This window comes from Pseudorca crassidens, chromosome 18 (genome assembly GCF_039906515.1).
Source record: "Pseudorca crassidens isolate mPseCra1 chromosome 18, mPseCra1.hap1, whole genome shotgun sequence".
In the NCBI taxonomy this organism is placed as follows: Eukaryota; Metazoa; Chordata; class Mammalia; order Artiodactyla; family Delphinidae; genus Pseudorca; species Pseudorca crassidens.
The window spans coordinates 45380814-45394534 of NC_090313.1; the positions used below are offsets into that span (position 1 = coordinate 45380814).

The following is a 13721-nucleotide window of genomic DNA, read 5'->3' on the forward strand; positions in this document are numbered from 1 at the left end:
TCAACATTATGATGTTGGCTCTAGGTTTTTTATAGGCTCTCTTTATCAGATTTATATTCTTTTCTCTGAGATATACTTTATCTAATATTGATACATCCATTCAGCTTTCTTTTGTTTAGTCTTAGCATGCTATGTATCTTTTCCATCTTTTTCTTTTTAACCATTTTTTAAATATTTAAAGTATTTATTGTAAGCAAAATATACTTGGGTCTGGCTTTTTATACAAGTTGATAATCTTTGTCTTTAAATTATGGATGTATAGAGCTGCTACTTTAATATAATTCTTGATATAGTAAGGTTTCAGATTATAATTGTGCTGTGCGTTTTCTATTTGTCCCATCTTTGCTCCTGTTTTCTTTTTTTTTAGATTAATTGAATATTTTTTATGAGAGCATTTAATTTTTGTTGTATTACTAGCTACTTATCATTGTTTTGTTAATTTAGTGGTTGCTTTAGGATTTCTAACATACTTCTGAGACTACCTTCAAATGATATACCACTTCACATTTAGTATAAGAACCTTGAAAAACGATGCTTTCATTTCTTCCCTTGAGTCTTAATGCTGTAGGAGTCATGCGTATATCTTATGCATGTGATAAAAACCTCAAATTATAGTGTTTTTTGTTTGTTTGTTTAACCACCATTTGTCTTCCAAATGTTCCAGATTTATATAATCAAGAATAACCTTAAATGTTTACACATGTAGTTACCATTTCAGGTGGTTTTCATTCCTTTCTGCCAACTGGTGTCATTTTCCTTGTGCCTGAAGGACTTTAAAATTTCTTATAGAGCATGTCTCCTGCTGACGAATTGTTGCAACTATTCTATGCCAGAAAAAGTTTGTAATATCACTCTCACTTTGAAAAACATTTTGGGTATATAAAGGACTTCATATGGGCAGGGTTTTTTTATAGTGCTAAAAAGATGTTGTTCCACCTATCACTTGCATCTTTTTCAATGAAAAATGATCCATTATTCTTATTTTTATCCCTCTCTGCATAACATGTGTTTTCTCTGGAAACTCTGATATTTTTTCTATTTATCGTTCATTTTGAGAATTTGATTAAAATGTGACTTATGGTAGTTTTCATGCTTCTTGTGTTTAGAATTCATTAAGATTATTGAATCTATGGGTTTATACTTTTCATAAAATTTGAAATCTTTCTGCCATTATTTCATTTTTAATTTATTTTTATTTCTTATACAGCAGGTTCTTATCAGTTATCTATTTTATACATATGAGTGTATATATGTCCATCCCAATCTCCCAATTCATCCCATCACCACCACCCCTCCCCCCACTTCCCCCCCTCGGTGTCCATATATTTTTCCTCTACCTCTGTGTCTATATTTCTGCCGCAAACTTGTTCATCTGTACCATTTTTCTAGATTCCACATATATGAGTTAGTATACGATATTTGTTTTTCTCTTTCTGACTTACTCCACTATGCATGACAGTCTCTAGGTCCATCCACATCTCTACAAATGACCTAATTTCGTTTCTTTTTATGGCTGAAAAATATTCCATTGAATATATATACCACACCTTCTTTATCCATTCGTCTGTTGATGGGAATTTAGATGCCTCCATGACCTGGCTATTGTAAATAGTGCTGCAGTGAACATTGGGGGGCATGTGTCTTTTTGAATTATGGTTTTCTCTGGGTATATGTCCAGTAGCGAGATTGCTGGGTCATATAGTAATTCTATTTCTAGTTTCTTAAGGAACACCCATACTGTTCTCCATAGTGGCTGTATCAATTTACATTCCCACCAACAGTGCAAGAGGGTTCCCTTTTCTCCACACCCTCTCCTGCATTTGTTGTTTGTACATTTTCTGATGATGCCCATTCTAACTGGTATGAGATGATACCTCATTGTAGTTTTGATTTGCATTTCTCTAATATTAGTGATGTTGAGCATCTTTTCATGTGCCTCTTGGCCATCTGTATATCTTCTTTGGAGAAATGTCTATTTAGGTCTTCAGCCCATTTTTTGATCGGGTTGCTTGTTGTTTTAATATTGAGCTGCATGAGTGGTTTATATATTTTGGAGATTAACCCTTTGTCTGTTGATTCATTTGCAAATATTTTCTCCCACTCTGAGTGTTGTCTTTTTATCTTGTTTATAGTTCCCTTTGTTGTGCAAAAGCTTTTAAGCTTCTATAGGTCCCATTTGTTTATTTTTATTTCCATTACTCTAGGAGGTGGATCAAAAAAGACCTTGCTGTGATTTATGTCAAAGGTTGTTCTTCCTATGTTTTCCTCGAAGAATTTTATAGTGTGCAGTCATACCTTTAGGTCTTTAATCCATTTGAGTTTATTGTTGTGTATGGTGTTAGGGAGTGTTCTAATTTCATTCTTTTACAGGTAGCTGTCCAGTTTTCCCAGCACCACTTATTGAAAAGACTGTCTTTTCTCCAATGTATATCCTTGCCTCTTTTGTCATATATTAGTTGACCATAGTGCATGGATTTATCTCTGGGCTTTCTATCCAGTTCCATTGATCTATATTTCTGTTTTTGTGCCAGTACCATATTGTCTTGATTACTGTAGCTTTGTACTGTAGTCTTAAGTCAGGGGGTCTGATTCCTCCAGCTCCGTTTTTTTTTTCCATCAAGATTGTTTGGCTTTCTGGGGTCTTTTGTGTCTCCATACAAATTTTAAGATTTTTTTGTTCTAGTTCTGCAAAAAAATGCCATTGGTAATTTGATAGGGATTGCGTTGAATCTGTAAACTGCTTTGGCTAGTATAGTCATTTTCACAATATTGACTTTTCCAATCCAAGACCATGCTATATCTCTCCATCTGTTTGTGTCATCTTTGATTTCTTTCATCAGTGTTTTATAGTTTTATAGTTTTCTGAGTACAGGCCTTTTACCTCCTTAGGTAGGTTTATTCCTACGTATTTTATTCTTTGTGTTGCAATGGTGAATGGGATTGTTTAACTAATTTTTCCTTCTGATCTTTCATTGTTAGTGTATAGGAATGCAAGAGATTTCTGTGCATTAGTTTTGTATCCTGCAACTTTACCAAATTCATTGATTAGCTCTAGTAATTTTCTGGTGGCATCGTTAGGACTCTCTCTGTATAGTATCATGTCATCTGCAAACAGTGACAGTTTTACTTCTTCTTTTCCAATTTGTATTCATTTTCTTTCTTTTTCTTCTCTGATTGCAGTGGTTAGGACTTCCAGAACCATGTTGAATAAGAGTGGCAAGAGTGGACATCCTTGTCTTGTTCCTGATCTTAGAGGAAATAGTTTCAGTTTTTCACCATTGAGAATGATGTTTGCTGTGGGTTTGTTGTATATGGCCTTTATTATGTTGAGGTAGGTTCCCTCTATGCCCACTTTCTGGAGAGTTTTCATCAAAAATGGATGTAGAATTTTGTCTAAAGCTTTTTCTGCATCTATTGAGACTATCATATGGTTTTTATCCTTCAGTTTGTTAATATGGTGTATCACATTGATTGTACATATTGAAGAATCCTTGTCCTCTTTGTCTCCTGTAATAATCTTTATTTTAAGGTCTATTTTATCTGATATGAGAATTGTTACTCCAGCTTTCTTTTGATTTGAATTTGCATGGAATAACTTTTTCCATCCCCTCACTTTCAGTCTGTATGTGTCCCTAGGTCTGAAGTGGGTTTCTTGTAGACAGCATATATACGGGTCTTATTTTTGCATCCATTCAATGAGCCTGGGTCTTTTGGTTGGAGCATTTAATCCATTCACATTTAAGGTGATTATCAATATGTATGTTCCGATTACCATTTTCTTATATTATTTTGTGTTTGTTTTTGTAGGTCCTTTTCTTCTCTTGTGTTTTCCACTTAGAGAAGTTCCTTTCATCTTTGTTGTAGAGCTGGTTTGGTGGTGCTGAATTCTCTTAGCTTTTGCTGGTCTGTAAAGCTTTTGATTTCTCCACCTAATCTGAATGAGATCCTTGCTGGGTAGAGTAATCTTGGTTACAGTTTCTTCCCTTTCATCACTTTAAATATATCATGTCACTCCCTTCTGGCTTGTAGAGTTTCTGCTGAGAAATCAGCTGTTAACCTTATGGGAGTTACCTTGTATGTTATTTGTCATTTTTCCCTTCTTGCTTTTAATAATTTTTCTTTTTCTTTAATTTTTGTCAGTTTGATTACTATGTGTCTCAGCATTTTTATCCTTGGGTTTATCCTGCCTGGGACTCTGCACTTCCTGGACTTAGGTAGCAATTTCCTTTCCCATGTTAGGGAAGTTTTTGACTATAATCTCTTCAAATATTTTCTCAGGTCCTTTCTCTCTCTCTTCTCCTTCTGGGACCCCTATAAGGTGAATGGCGTTGCGTTTAATGTTGTCCCAGTGGTCTCTTAAGCTGTCTTCCTTTGTTTTCATTCTTTTTTCTTTATTCTGTTCTGCAGCAGTGAATTCCACCTTTCTGTTTTCCAGGTCAGTTATCCATCCTTCTGCCTCAGTTTTTCTGCTATTGATTGCTTCTAGTGTATTTTTCTTTGCAGTTACTATATTGTTCATCTCATTTTTTTTATTCTGTAATTCTTCTAGATCTTTGTTAAACATTTCTTGCATCTTCTTGATCTTTGTCTCCATTCTTTCTCTGAGGTCCTGGATCATCTTCACTAGCATTATTCTGAATTCTTTTTCTGGATGGTTGCCTATCTCCAATTCATTTAATTGCTTTTCTGGGGTTTATCTTTTTCCTTCATCTGGTACATAGTTCTTTGCCTTTTCATTTTACCTATCGTTCTGTGAATGTGGTTTTCATTCCACAGGCTGCAGGATTGTAGTTTTTCTTGCTTCTTCTGTCTGGCCTCTGGTGGATGAAGCTATCTAAGAGGCTTGTGCAAGCTTCCTAATTGGAGGGATTGGTGGTGGGTAGAGCTGGGTGTTGCTCTGGTGGGCCAAGCTCAGTATAATCAGAATCTACTAAAGAAATAAACCAAACCAAATCACATACTTTATTGTAGATACAAATAGATTTTGGCATTCACCTCTTGAAGAACTATAAAATAGTTGTATTGTATTCTCCCTTCCTTTGTAGTATAAACTCTCGCAATTTTCTGATCCCATTTTTAAAGTTTTTCTGTCATATTTCAGCCAAGATGAAAATGCTGATTTACATGGGTAAACATCTAGCAATATCAGTAAGAAAAAAGGAGTCCAAATGATCTACCAAGATACAGTGTCACAAACAAGTATGATAGGAAATTAAACTGAATGATTTTCTATGAGAAATTATCAGAGTTGGACTAAGGCTGCCTAGGCGATGGGAAAAGCTGAATTTAGAATTAACATCAACTGATTCCACTCTTTACTATTATTGATGACCCTCAGATTACTTTTAAGTACCATTTCTGTGACATGATCTTCAGCCAAAATGATCTGTCTCATTTGCTTACCATTCAAAATGACATTTTCCTGGGATACTAAAATCATAGTACACATTTTCTCTGGTCAAGTTAAACTTTGTTATGCTTTCATAAGTACTTAGATCAATCTGTTTTCAAGTCCTGGCCAGAAAAGTCAGCAAAGGTAGTTAGCATCAAACCTATATTGTTCAATAGATTTTCTTTTCTTTTCTTTTCTTTTCTTTTTTTTTTGCTGTACACGGGCCTCTCACTGTTGTGGCCTCTCCCGTTGTGGAGCACAGGCTCCGCACGTGTAGGCTCAGCAGCCATGGCTCACGGGCCTAGCCGCTCTGTGGCATGTGTGATCTTTCCGGACCGGGGCACAAACCCATGTCCCCTGCAACAGCAGGCGGACTCTCACCCACTGTGCCACCAGGGAAGCCCTTCTTTTTTTAATCTATACTTGACTTATAAGATTTTGAAATATTTAATTCTGCTCAGATTATCTGTGTCTATATAGGATGTTTTCTTCAAAGTTTTGAATAACCTTATCTTAAATGCAGAAAGGTAAATTAATTATTATCTGGTCTAATCTAATATGTAAATTCCAGAGCATTTGTTTTTACAGCTACTACAAAAATACCTACAGTTATTTTGGATGTTAAAATAAATCAAAAGAGACTCATTACTATAAGACTCTGTTTAAAATGTTGTCATTTTCATGTTCAGAAACTTGACATAACTCTAAAATACCCTGCAGGTCTAAGTTTTCTGTAAATTCTATAAGAGCTCTTGGTCAAAAACAATGAAATTTGAATTAACATGTACTTGTTAGAAGCATATCATCCTCCAGGTACACAAATTATCTTTTGAGACTTAGGAAAAATAAACCAATGAAATAAATATCTGATCAATAGTATATTCTGTATTAACCAAATTTTGGATAGGGAGGATTTCTTTATTATTTTTAAATTATTTAAAGTAGTACCTTAAAGTGGTTAATGATATAGTTTACAAAGTATTCATTAGCAATTTATCAAAGAAAGCCAGAATATGGTTCTTCAATTAGTGTAGAGGTTTTATTGTTTGTTATAATTAAGAGTTCTATTTATTTCATCTTGCATTTATTGGGTTGGCCAAAGGGTCTGTTTAGGTTTTTCCACAAGATGTTACAGAAAAACTAGAATGAACTTCTTGGCTAACCCAGTATACTCACATCTTTCTCTCAGATAGCTGTGGAGTTTTGTGTACCTGAAAATCCAACCTAGTGATCTTATTACCTTTTCTTTTATGATCTTCTTCGTTTGCCTGAAGCAAATTTGCTCAGAGGGGAGGGCACCTGGAAATTGTGGACCTCTTTGCAAACAATATATAATATTGGTAAACCCATCCTAAATTAAGTAAAAAAAAAAAAACTTTCGCCAAACAAGCTATTGTCTTTTGCTAGTTCTGACTTAAATGCTAATAGGCTATATAATACCCAAGCCTAGAATAAATTAGTAAGGAAGACATAAAATTGAGTAAAATCACTCTATATACTTTTTCACTAAGAAATTGAGGTCATAGGGAAAATATGAACATTATTTTAATTTAGTGTCCATAGAAGAATAGTTTGAGAACTACTTTCCTGAAGAAATAGCCCTTTGCCATTTTTAAAATTTTTCTTTTTTCTTTTGACTGAAGCAAGGCTGCTTTCTTTTTATTCTAAACAAATACGACCATGTGATTCTAATGGTATATGCTCTCTGTCTGTGACACTTCTCTTTATCAATTGTTCTGAACTTCAGAAGGAGAGTTTCTATCATGATGCTCTCTTTTGGATTCCAAATTTAAATAATTTTTCCCTATCTAGGTTATTTCCTCATACTTTTGTTTAATTAAAAAGTAAAATACACTGAATGAACCATAATTCAGGAAGTAACTGAATGTTTTTTAACTTGGGCCAAGTCCTCCTTGACTGATCTTTCTCAGGCATTGTCCATCACTATCATTTTAAAGAATGTATTTAAACATTCAGACACAAGAATAATTTCCACCAGAGGAACAAGAGAACTGCCTCAGCATAATCTTGGTTGGAGCCTCTTTTCTTCTGTTTTGTTTGTTTAAACAGAGGTAAATAAGAGTTGGCAAAATCACCTGGAATATGGTGTCAGGAGTCAGAGTGCAAGGATTAAAAATCTAGCTGTACTACTTACAATCCTGTGGTTTGGGGCAACTTAATTACCTGTCTATATCTCAGTTTTCTCATAATCATAAAATGATTATGTAATCATTTTAACAAAGGGATCCATAATTGTACCAGAATCATAGGGCTGTTCTGAATATTAAATTCCACAATATAAATATTCAGCTTGATATCTGGAAGACAGCAAGCTCTTAATCAATGTCACCCATTATGATTATGACAAATATGTATTCACTCAGTGATATTTATTGAGTAACTACATGCTCTATGATAGGGATAAAATAATGAGCAAAACAGAAACATCTTGTCCACTGGGCAATTGTAGTTAAAGACAAACAGAAAAGGAAACATGGATATTAATATATGGCTACAATAAGAAATTGAAGACAGAGAACACTTACTCTAAGAACATAAAATAAGGGGATAAAATAAATTTAAAAATTTTTAAATGATTTTTCCTGGGGGATCAATGAACACTTCTTTAAGAAAGGTACAGAACTTTTATTCACAACATCTCAGTAATGAATAAGAATGAATACAGAAAAGGGTGGATTGAGGGAAGGAGAACCACTATGTAATAAGGAAAGGAATTAATTTTGTGAGGCCTAAAGGCAGAGAAAAATGGTAAAGAAGAATGTTGCCTGTGGAAGACAGGGGAGAATGGTGGGGTTGTGATGAGTGAAGGGCCTGGATGGCAGACAAGAGTCAGCTCTTTCAGGGCCTAACTGACCAGGAGATAGAGTGTGGTCAGAGTGGTGGAAATGCTTTGAAAAATAAAAGGAGAGCCAGGATATGGGGAAAAACTTTAGATTTTTATCTTATAAATTTTCATTGACTCTGGTGTGGAGAAAGGATTACAGGTGGCAAAATCAATGAGGAAAGAGGATGCAGATGGCAGTTGCAGAAGTTGAGTTGAAAGATGACAGTATTTTAAAATTAGGTGTGGACAATGGATATGGAGAGATGTGAGGCAGACATAGGGGAGGACATTTTTGAAGGAAAAGTGACAGGGCTTGGTGGAATATTGAAAATCAGGGGAAAGAGAATTCTGGTAAATATGATCCTGGATTTCTGGCTTGTACAACCTAATGTATGGCGAGCTATTCTCTGAGATAGAGAAGAAGAAAATTGAGCAAGAGAGAAGGGAGATTATGAGCTCAATTTTGTGTGTGCTGTATTTATATTGTATCTGTGATATCTACCAGAAAGGTCAAGTGGATGTGTGAGACCTGAGTTCATGGGGGAAGTGGGGGGAGAGGGGGTTGTGGGTGTGGGGAGGCAGAGTCTAGGTTTTGAGATGCAGCTCTGAAATACAGTTTATGGGTGGTAACTGAAACCATGGAAATAGATGCCTGCACTCTGTGAGAACTGAGAAAACTAAAAAAGCAAGTAGTTAAACACGACATCTTTTCTCCTACTCACATCACTATAAACTGCAAGAATAGAAATATTTCTCTTTGGTTTCTTAGTTTACTACATATAGAATTTTGGACAAAAAATATGCATATCAAAAATATATAGTGATCTGAATGGCTAGGAAATGATACACTCTCTAAAAATTACATTCAGACAGTAAAGTAGAAAAAATAGATGATTAATAGCATAGGGCAAGAGCCTATTACTGTAAGAGTTAGGATTCTTAATGGTGTCATGGTTAAGGTAGTAGAATACTGAGATTTGTTTATGTGTGTCTGGTGGAGTGGGATGAGATAAAGGCTGGGTTTCAGCAGTAATTCAGTTTACTACTGTCTTATTGCTACCTTTATGTTTCAACTCCATGATAATTTGACCTTTCCAGAATTCTGAGATTAAGAGCAGCTTTCTGCTGAGCAACTTCCATCTGATGTTTGAACAACAAATAAAACCAACTGAGCTACTTATGCTTATCTAAAACAATGTTCTTAACTAGTATGAGACGAAATGAATAAAGAGAAGATCAGAAAATGAAGGAAGAGAAAAAGAGCCAACTCTTTTTTATACGTGAAGATTAATTTAGCATAATGGTCAGAATTGATGAAACAAAATGTTAAATATCAAATGTGATATCACAGAACGGTGATACAGTAATGACCCAAGTAATCAAAATGATCATGCAGGTTTATATACTTCATGTGTTCATTGGTCATTATGAACGATATGTAGATTTCCTGCATGGATTATGATAGAAACCAAAGTAAATCCACATTAGTGAATTATTTTACATATTGTTTTCCATTCCATACTTAACTTTGGAAATGCTGTCCTTTCTGGGAAATGAACATTATTCTTACTGCGTATTATAATAATATATATTGATAATAGCTTATTGCTTAGTTTAGTAGCATGTTGTCAATCAATCATGAGCACAGATCCAGTAGTCTATGAATGTTTAGGAACATATAAAGTCCGTGAGAATACTATCAGTGTTGACTGATTTGTCCAGTGAGAAATTAAAATTTAACTAAAGGATTTAAGCATGAATAAGAATTTTAAAATAAAATTAGACCTGATTTTCAATATTTTACAAATGCAAGCCCTCATTGGAAACCCTCATTCCAAAAGTAAATATGACTTGGGGTGGCACTTGGCTTATTTTCAGAATTCTTTCATTTACAACCCTTTGTGTGTATAAACACTGATGTATATTCAAAAGTAAGGGATTGGAAGTTAAATCTGATGGATGTTTCATCCCTGAGGTTATTAGTTATTAGTTTTATTTTTAAATTTATTATATTTTCTATTTCCAAATTGTCCAATTTACATGAAAGTCTTCTGAAATTACTCATGCCAAGTATGCCTTATTTACTTAAAACTGTAGTTTTATAAAGAAAAATTTTTAAATTATTAAACATTATTAAACATTAATATTCCCAGAAATCAGATATTTGAGCTGATTTGAAGACTCAAAACTGAAAGAAAACGACTCAAAACTGAAACTAAAACTGAAACTGAAAAAAAAAGACTCAAGACTGAAAAACAAATCTATTTATTCCCTGAACTGTCTGAGACACAAAAATATCAATTTCAATAAAATAGTAATTAGTAAATCTTTAACCTAACTGGTTTTCTTTTAAATATATAAGGTGAATTGCTAAATGTTTATCAATGATTTCCTAAAACTAAAAAATTACATTTCCTCAACTAAAGGAGGTAAAGCCCAACATATTTTATTTTTAAAAACGATCTAAAACTATAGGTCACTAGTGAATACATAAATCAAATAACTTCATAGTATTAATAGTACCCCAAATTATAATCATTTTGGTAAATTATCTTAATTGATTGAATAATAGATAAATTTATATTTAATCGCCTATATATGGAAAAAACTTTCTCATACTCGAAAATTGCAAATTAAATTTCTTTGTCTTTAAAATCATAATGTTACATATTGTCATCACATATTAGATTATGTTCAAGGCTCTTAAAATTCAAATCCACATAATCCATATAATTGAAATTTTTTAAGTATAATTTTTGTATCTTTAACTTCACATTTGTCAACATAATTGGAGACCACCTATGGTATTATTTTGTTTTATGTGTTCTTTTTGTGACTTAACTTTATAAAAAGTTGATTCAATCAAGCAAAAGTTTAAAACATTGCTTCTGTTTCTAATTTTTATTTTTATTGAAAGGTAAATTTTATTAAAATTTCATTATTATTTTCCTATATCTCTCCTGTATTTCTTCTTCAATAATATATTCTGATATATGAATTTAAATGCAAATCTTTTCGTATCATCACTATACGCCAAAAGTAGTAATGATCTAGTGTAGAATGAATCAATTCTTTGAAAATGTCAAACTCAGAAGGACGTTATGTGTGCGAAGGTTTTCTATAAGTCTTGAAAGTAGAAGAACTGTGCTCAAAGAAGTGTAATATTAGATATAAACAAGAAATAAATGTTGACCTGCTCACTAAGAATACACAGTTCCATACCGAGACAATGAATCAGGACAGAAAAGTGAAAAGGGCATTAGCAAGAGTTTAATTCTAAGACTTTAAACAAAGCAAAGGTGTTCATGAAGTAGGATAAAAAGGGAAGCTAGGATAGAGAATAGTAACACTGTCCTTCATGGGGGAAAAAAGAGAGAAGATAATCTTGCTGTCTGGTAGCCTACTGTCCACCTCATTACTCCTGGAATATAGATTCAAGCCACAGGGATCCTAGGTAACCTGCCAAGTCACTTTCTAGGCCAGTATATGAGATGCATTTGAATGGTGTTTAAAGGAAGTTCCTCCTCATATCAAATAACTGGGAGACTGATGTATGTAATTTAATGACAGAAGATGACAGAAGAATACTACAACCTCAGAAATATGAGAACCACTCTACATGGAGAGTTATCAAAATGCATATATATTCAATATGTGATTAAGCTCTGAAAACTTGGGGAAAGAAAAGCAATATGCATGAGCCAATAGAAACTAAGGAGGAAACTTTTAATGAGGTTGCAATTTGAGTAATAAAAACCGGGTTGGCATCTCTTAACCAAAATTTTCAACTTGAAACGTTTTAGACTTAGTAACTACCCAGAGTGCACAGGGTGGGGGGAAACGAGTGGAAATTGAGGAATGCTTGGATGTCCCATGGGGACTTACTGTACCTGTGTCCACATCCTTCACCTGTTGCCTGGCTCGAGTTGGCCGGTTCCACTTTGAGCTCTTGCAAGACAAGCCCTTTTTCGTGTGGTCCAGGAAAGTCCATGCCTGGCACCTCCTCCTCTTCTAGGGACTCCACGTAGAAGAGAGTCCTGGCCGGCTGGTGGGTGCCCTGCCCGGGCGCCCCTTGCTGCAGCCTCGTGGCCACTGGCAGCAGGGTGCCATTCAGTGGGTTGAAGGAAGAGGAGGAAGAGGACGGGGAAGCAGAAGAAGAAGAGGAGGAAGAAGAGGAAGGCTTCTTCCAGAAAGTGCTCACGCTGCCCTTCTCTTGGCTTTTGAGCAGGCGGCTCTGGCTAGGTCCCCAGTGCTCGAAGCTGCTGCTGCTGTCTTCTTGCAGGCAGCTGCCCCCGGCCGGAGCGCCGGGGGACTGCGACGGGTGGCTGAAGAGTTTCCAGCGGAGTCGCAGGATGTGCTTCACATCAAAATCTTTTCGCCCAGAGCCTGACATGCTTGACGCAAGGAAGGCAAAGGGGATTCAGCGGATGCAGGAGTAGACGGGTCAGCGGGTGAGGGAGGCCAACGGAGCCCGGGGTTGGAGGAGGGGGAGGGAGGCGCCCTCTGCACCCTGGCAACAGACGGGACCAGGCGGCTGCGCGCCCTGCCAGGCGACGAGCGGAGCGCGGACAGCAGAGCCGCGCGGCTCAGCGGCGGTCAGGTCCGCAGGACCCGCGCGTGGTGAGCTCAACGGCCGGGAGCAGAGGAAGGAGCTGGATGCAGAGGGTTGAGAATCCCCGATCTCCTTGCGGGGTCCCCGTGGTTACCGCGCGGGGAGGGACGACCCTGATGCTGGAGATGGGCGAGGGAGAGAGGTCTGCGCGCTCCGAAGCTTCGGAGGCAGCGACAGCTGAATACACCTCCCTGGCAAGCACCGGTGGCAGAGCCTCCGTGGAGAAGCTGTCGCCTCCCCTATCCTTGCAGCTTAGAGTTCAGTGCCTGGGGAGCGCAGAGAGAAAGATCCCCAAGTCGCGAAGAAGCGCACCCCCCTCCCCTCCGCCTTCTCGTTGCACCTGCGCTCCTGCCACTGGTCTCTCGGAGGATGCTCTGAGAGCTTGCGGGTACCTCTGAGAAAGTCAAATGCCTTCTGCAGGCGAGAAGGGGTGGTTTTATCTAGTCAGTTTGTAAAAGAGAAAAAAAAAAAAATCTATTCCAGAAAATATAGGAAGGCAAAAAGAAAAGCCCGCGCCGGTAAAGCTGTCAAGGTCCTCACAGTACAATTTTCTCTCTGCCTCAGCGCCTCCTCCTCCAGCGTCAGTGACGCAGATGTGCACTGGGGCCTATACGGAGAGATGGAGGGAGGGAGGGAAGGCTTCAATCTTCTTTATGCAAGTGTGTCTGCTGCTCTTATTGTCCCCTTGCGTGGGTCCTGTCACCTTTGTTCATTCTCTTTCCTCACTACATTACTATGTAGCAATAAAAGTAAAGCAAACAGGCAATATGCTTTAGCATCAGTAGACACCAAACATGAATCATGGCAGCGTAAACTTAACAGGCTGCCATCGGTTTTCAGGTTGCAGGTTAATGGCTTGAATTATTTAATAA

General features: G+C 36.6%; 1 protein-coding gene across 1 annotated transcript in view; it reads right to left on the reverse strand.

Annotated features, from left to right (window-relative positions):
- Nucleotides 1–13376, reverse strand: part of KLHL1 (kelch like family member 1) — a 374463-nt gene extending 361087 nt beyond the window's left edge. Inside the window, exon 1 of the mRNA XM_067713151.1 lies at nucleotides 12128–13376. Coding sequence (XP_067569252.1) covers nucleotides 12128–12630 — 503 coding nt within the window. The 5' untranslated portion in view covers nucleotides 12631–13376. The remainder of the gene's footprint in view (nucleotides 1–12127) is intronic.
- Between the last annotated feature and the right edge of the window lie 345 nt (nucleotides 13377–13721).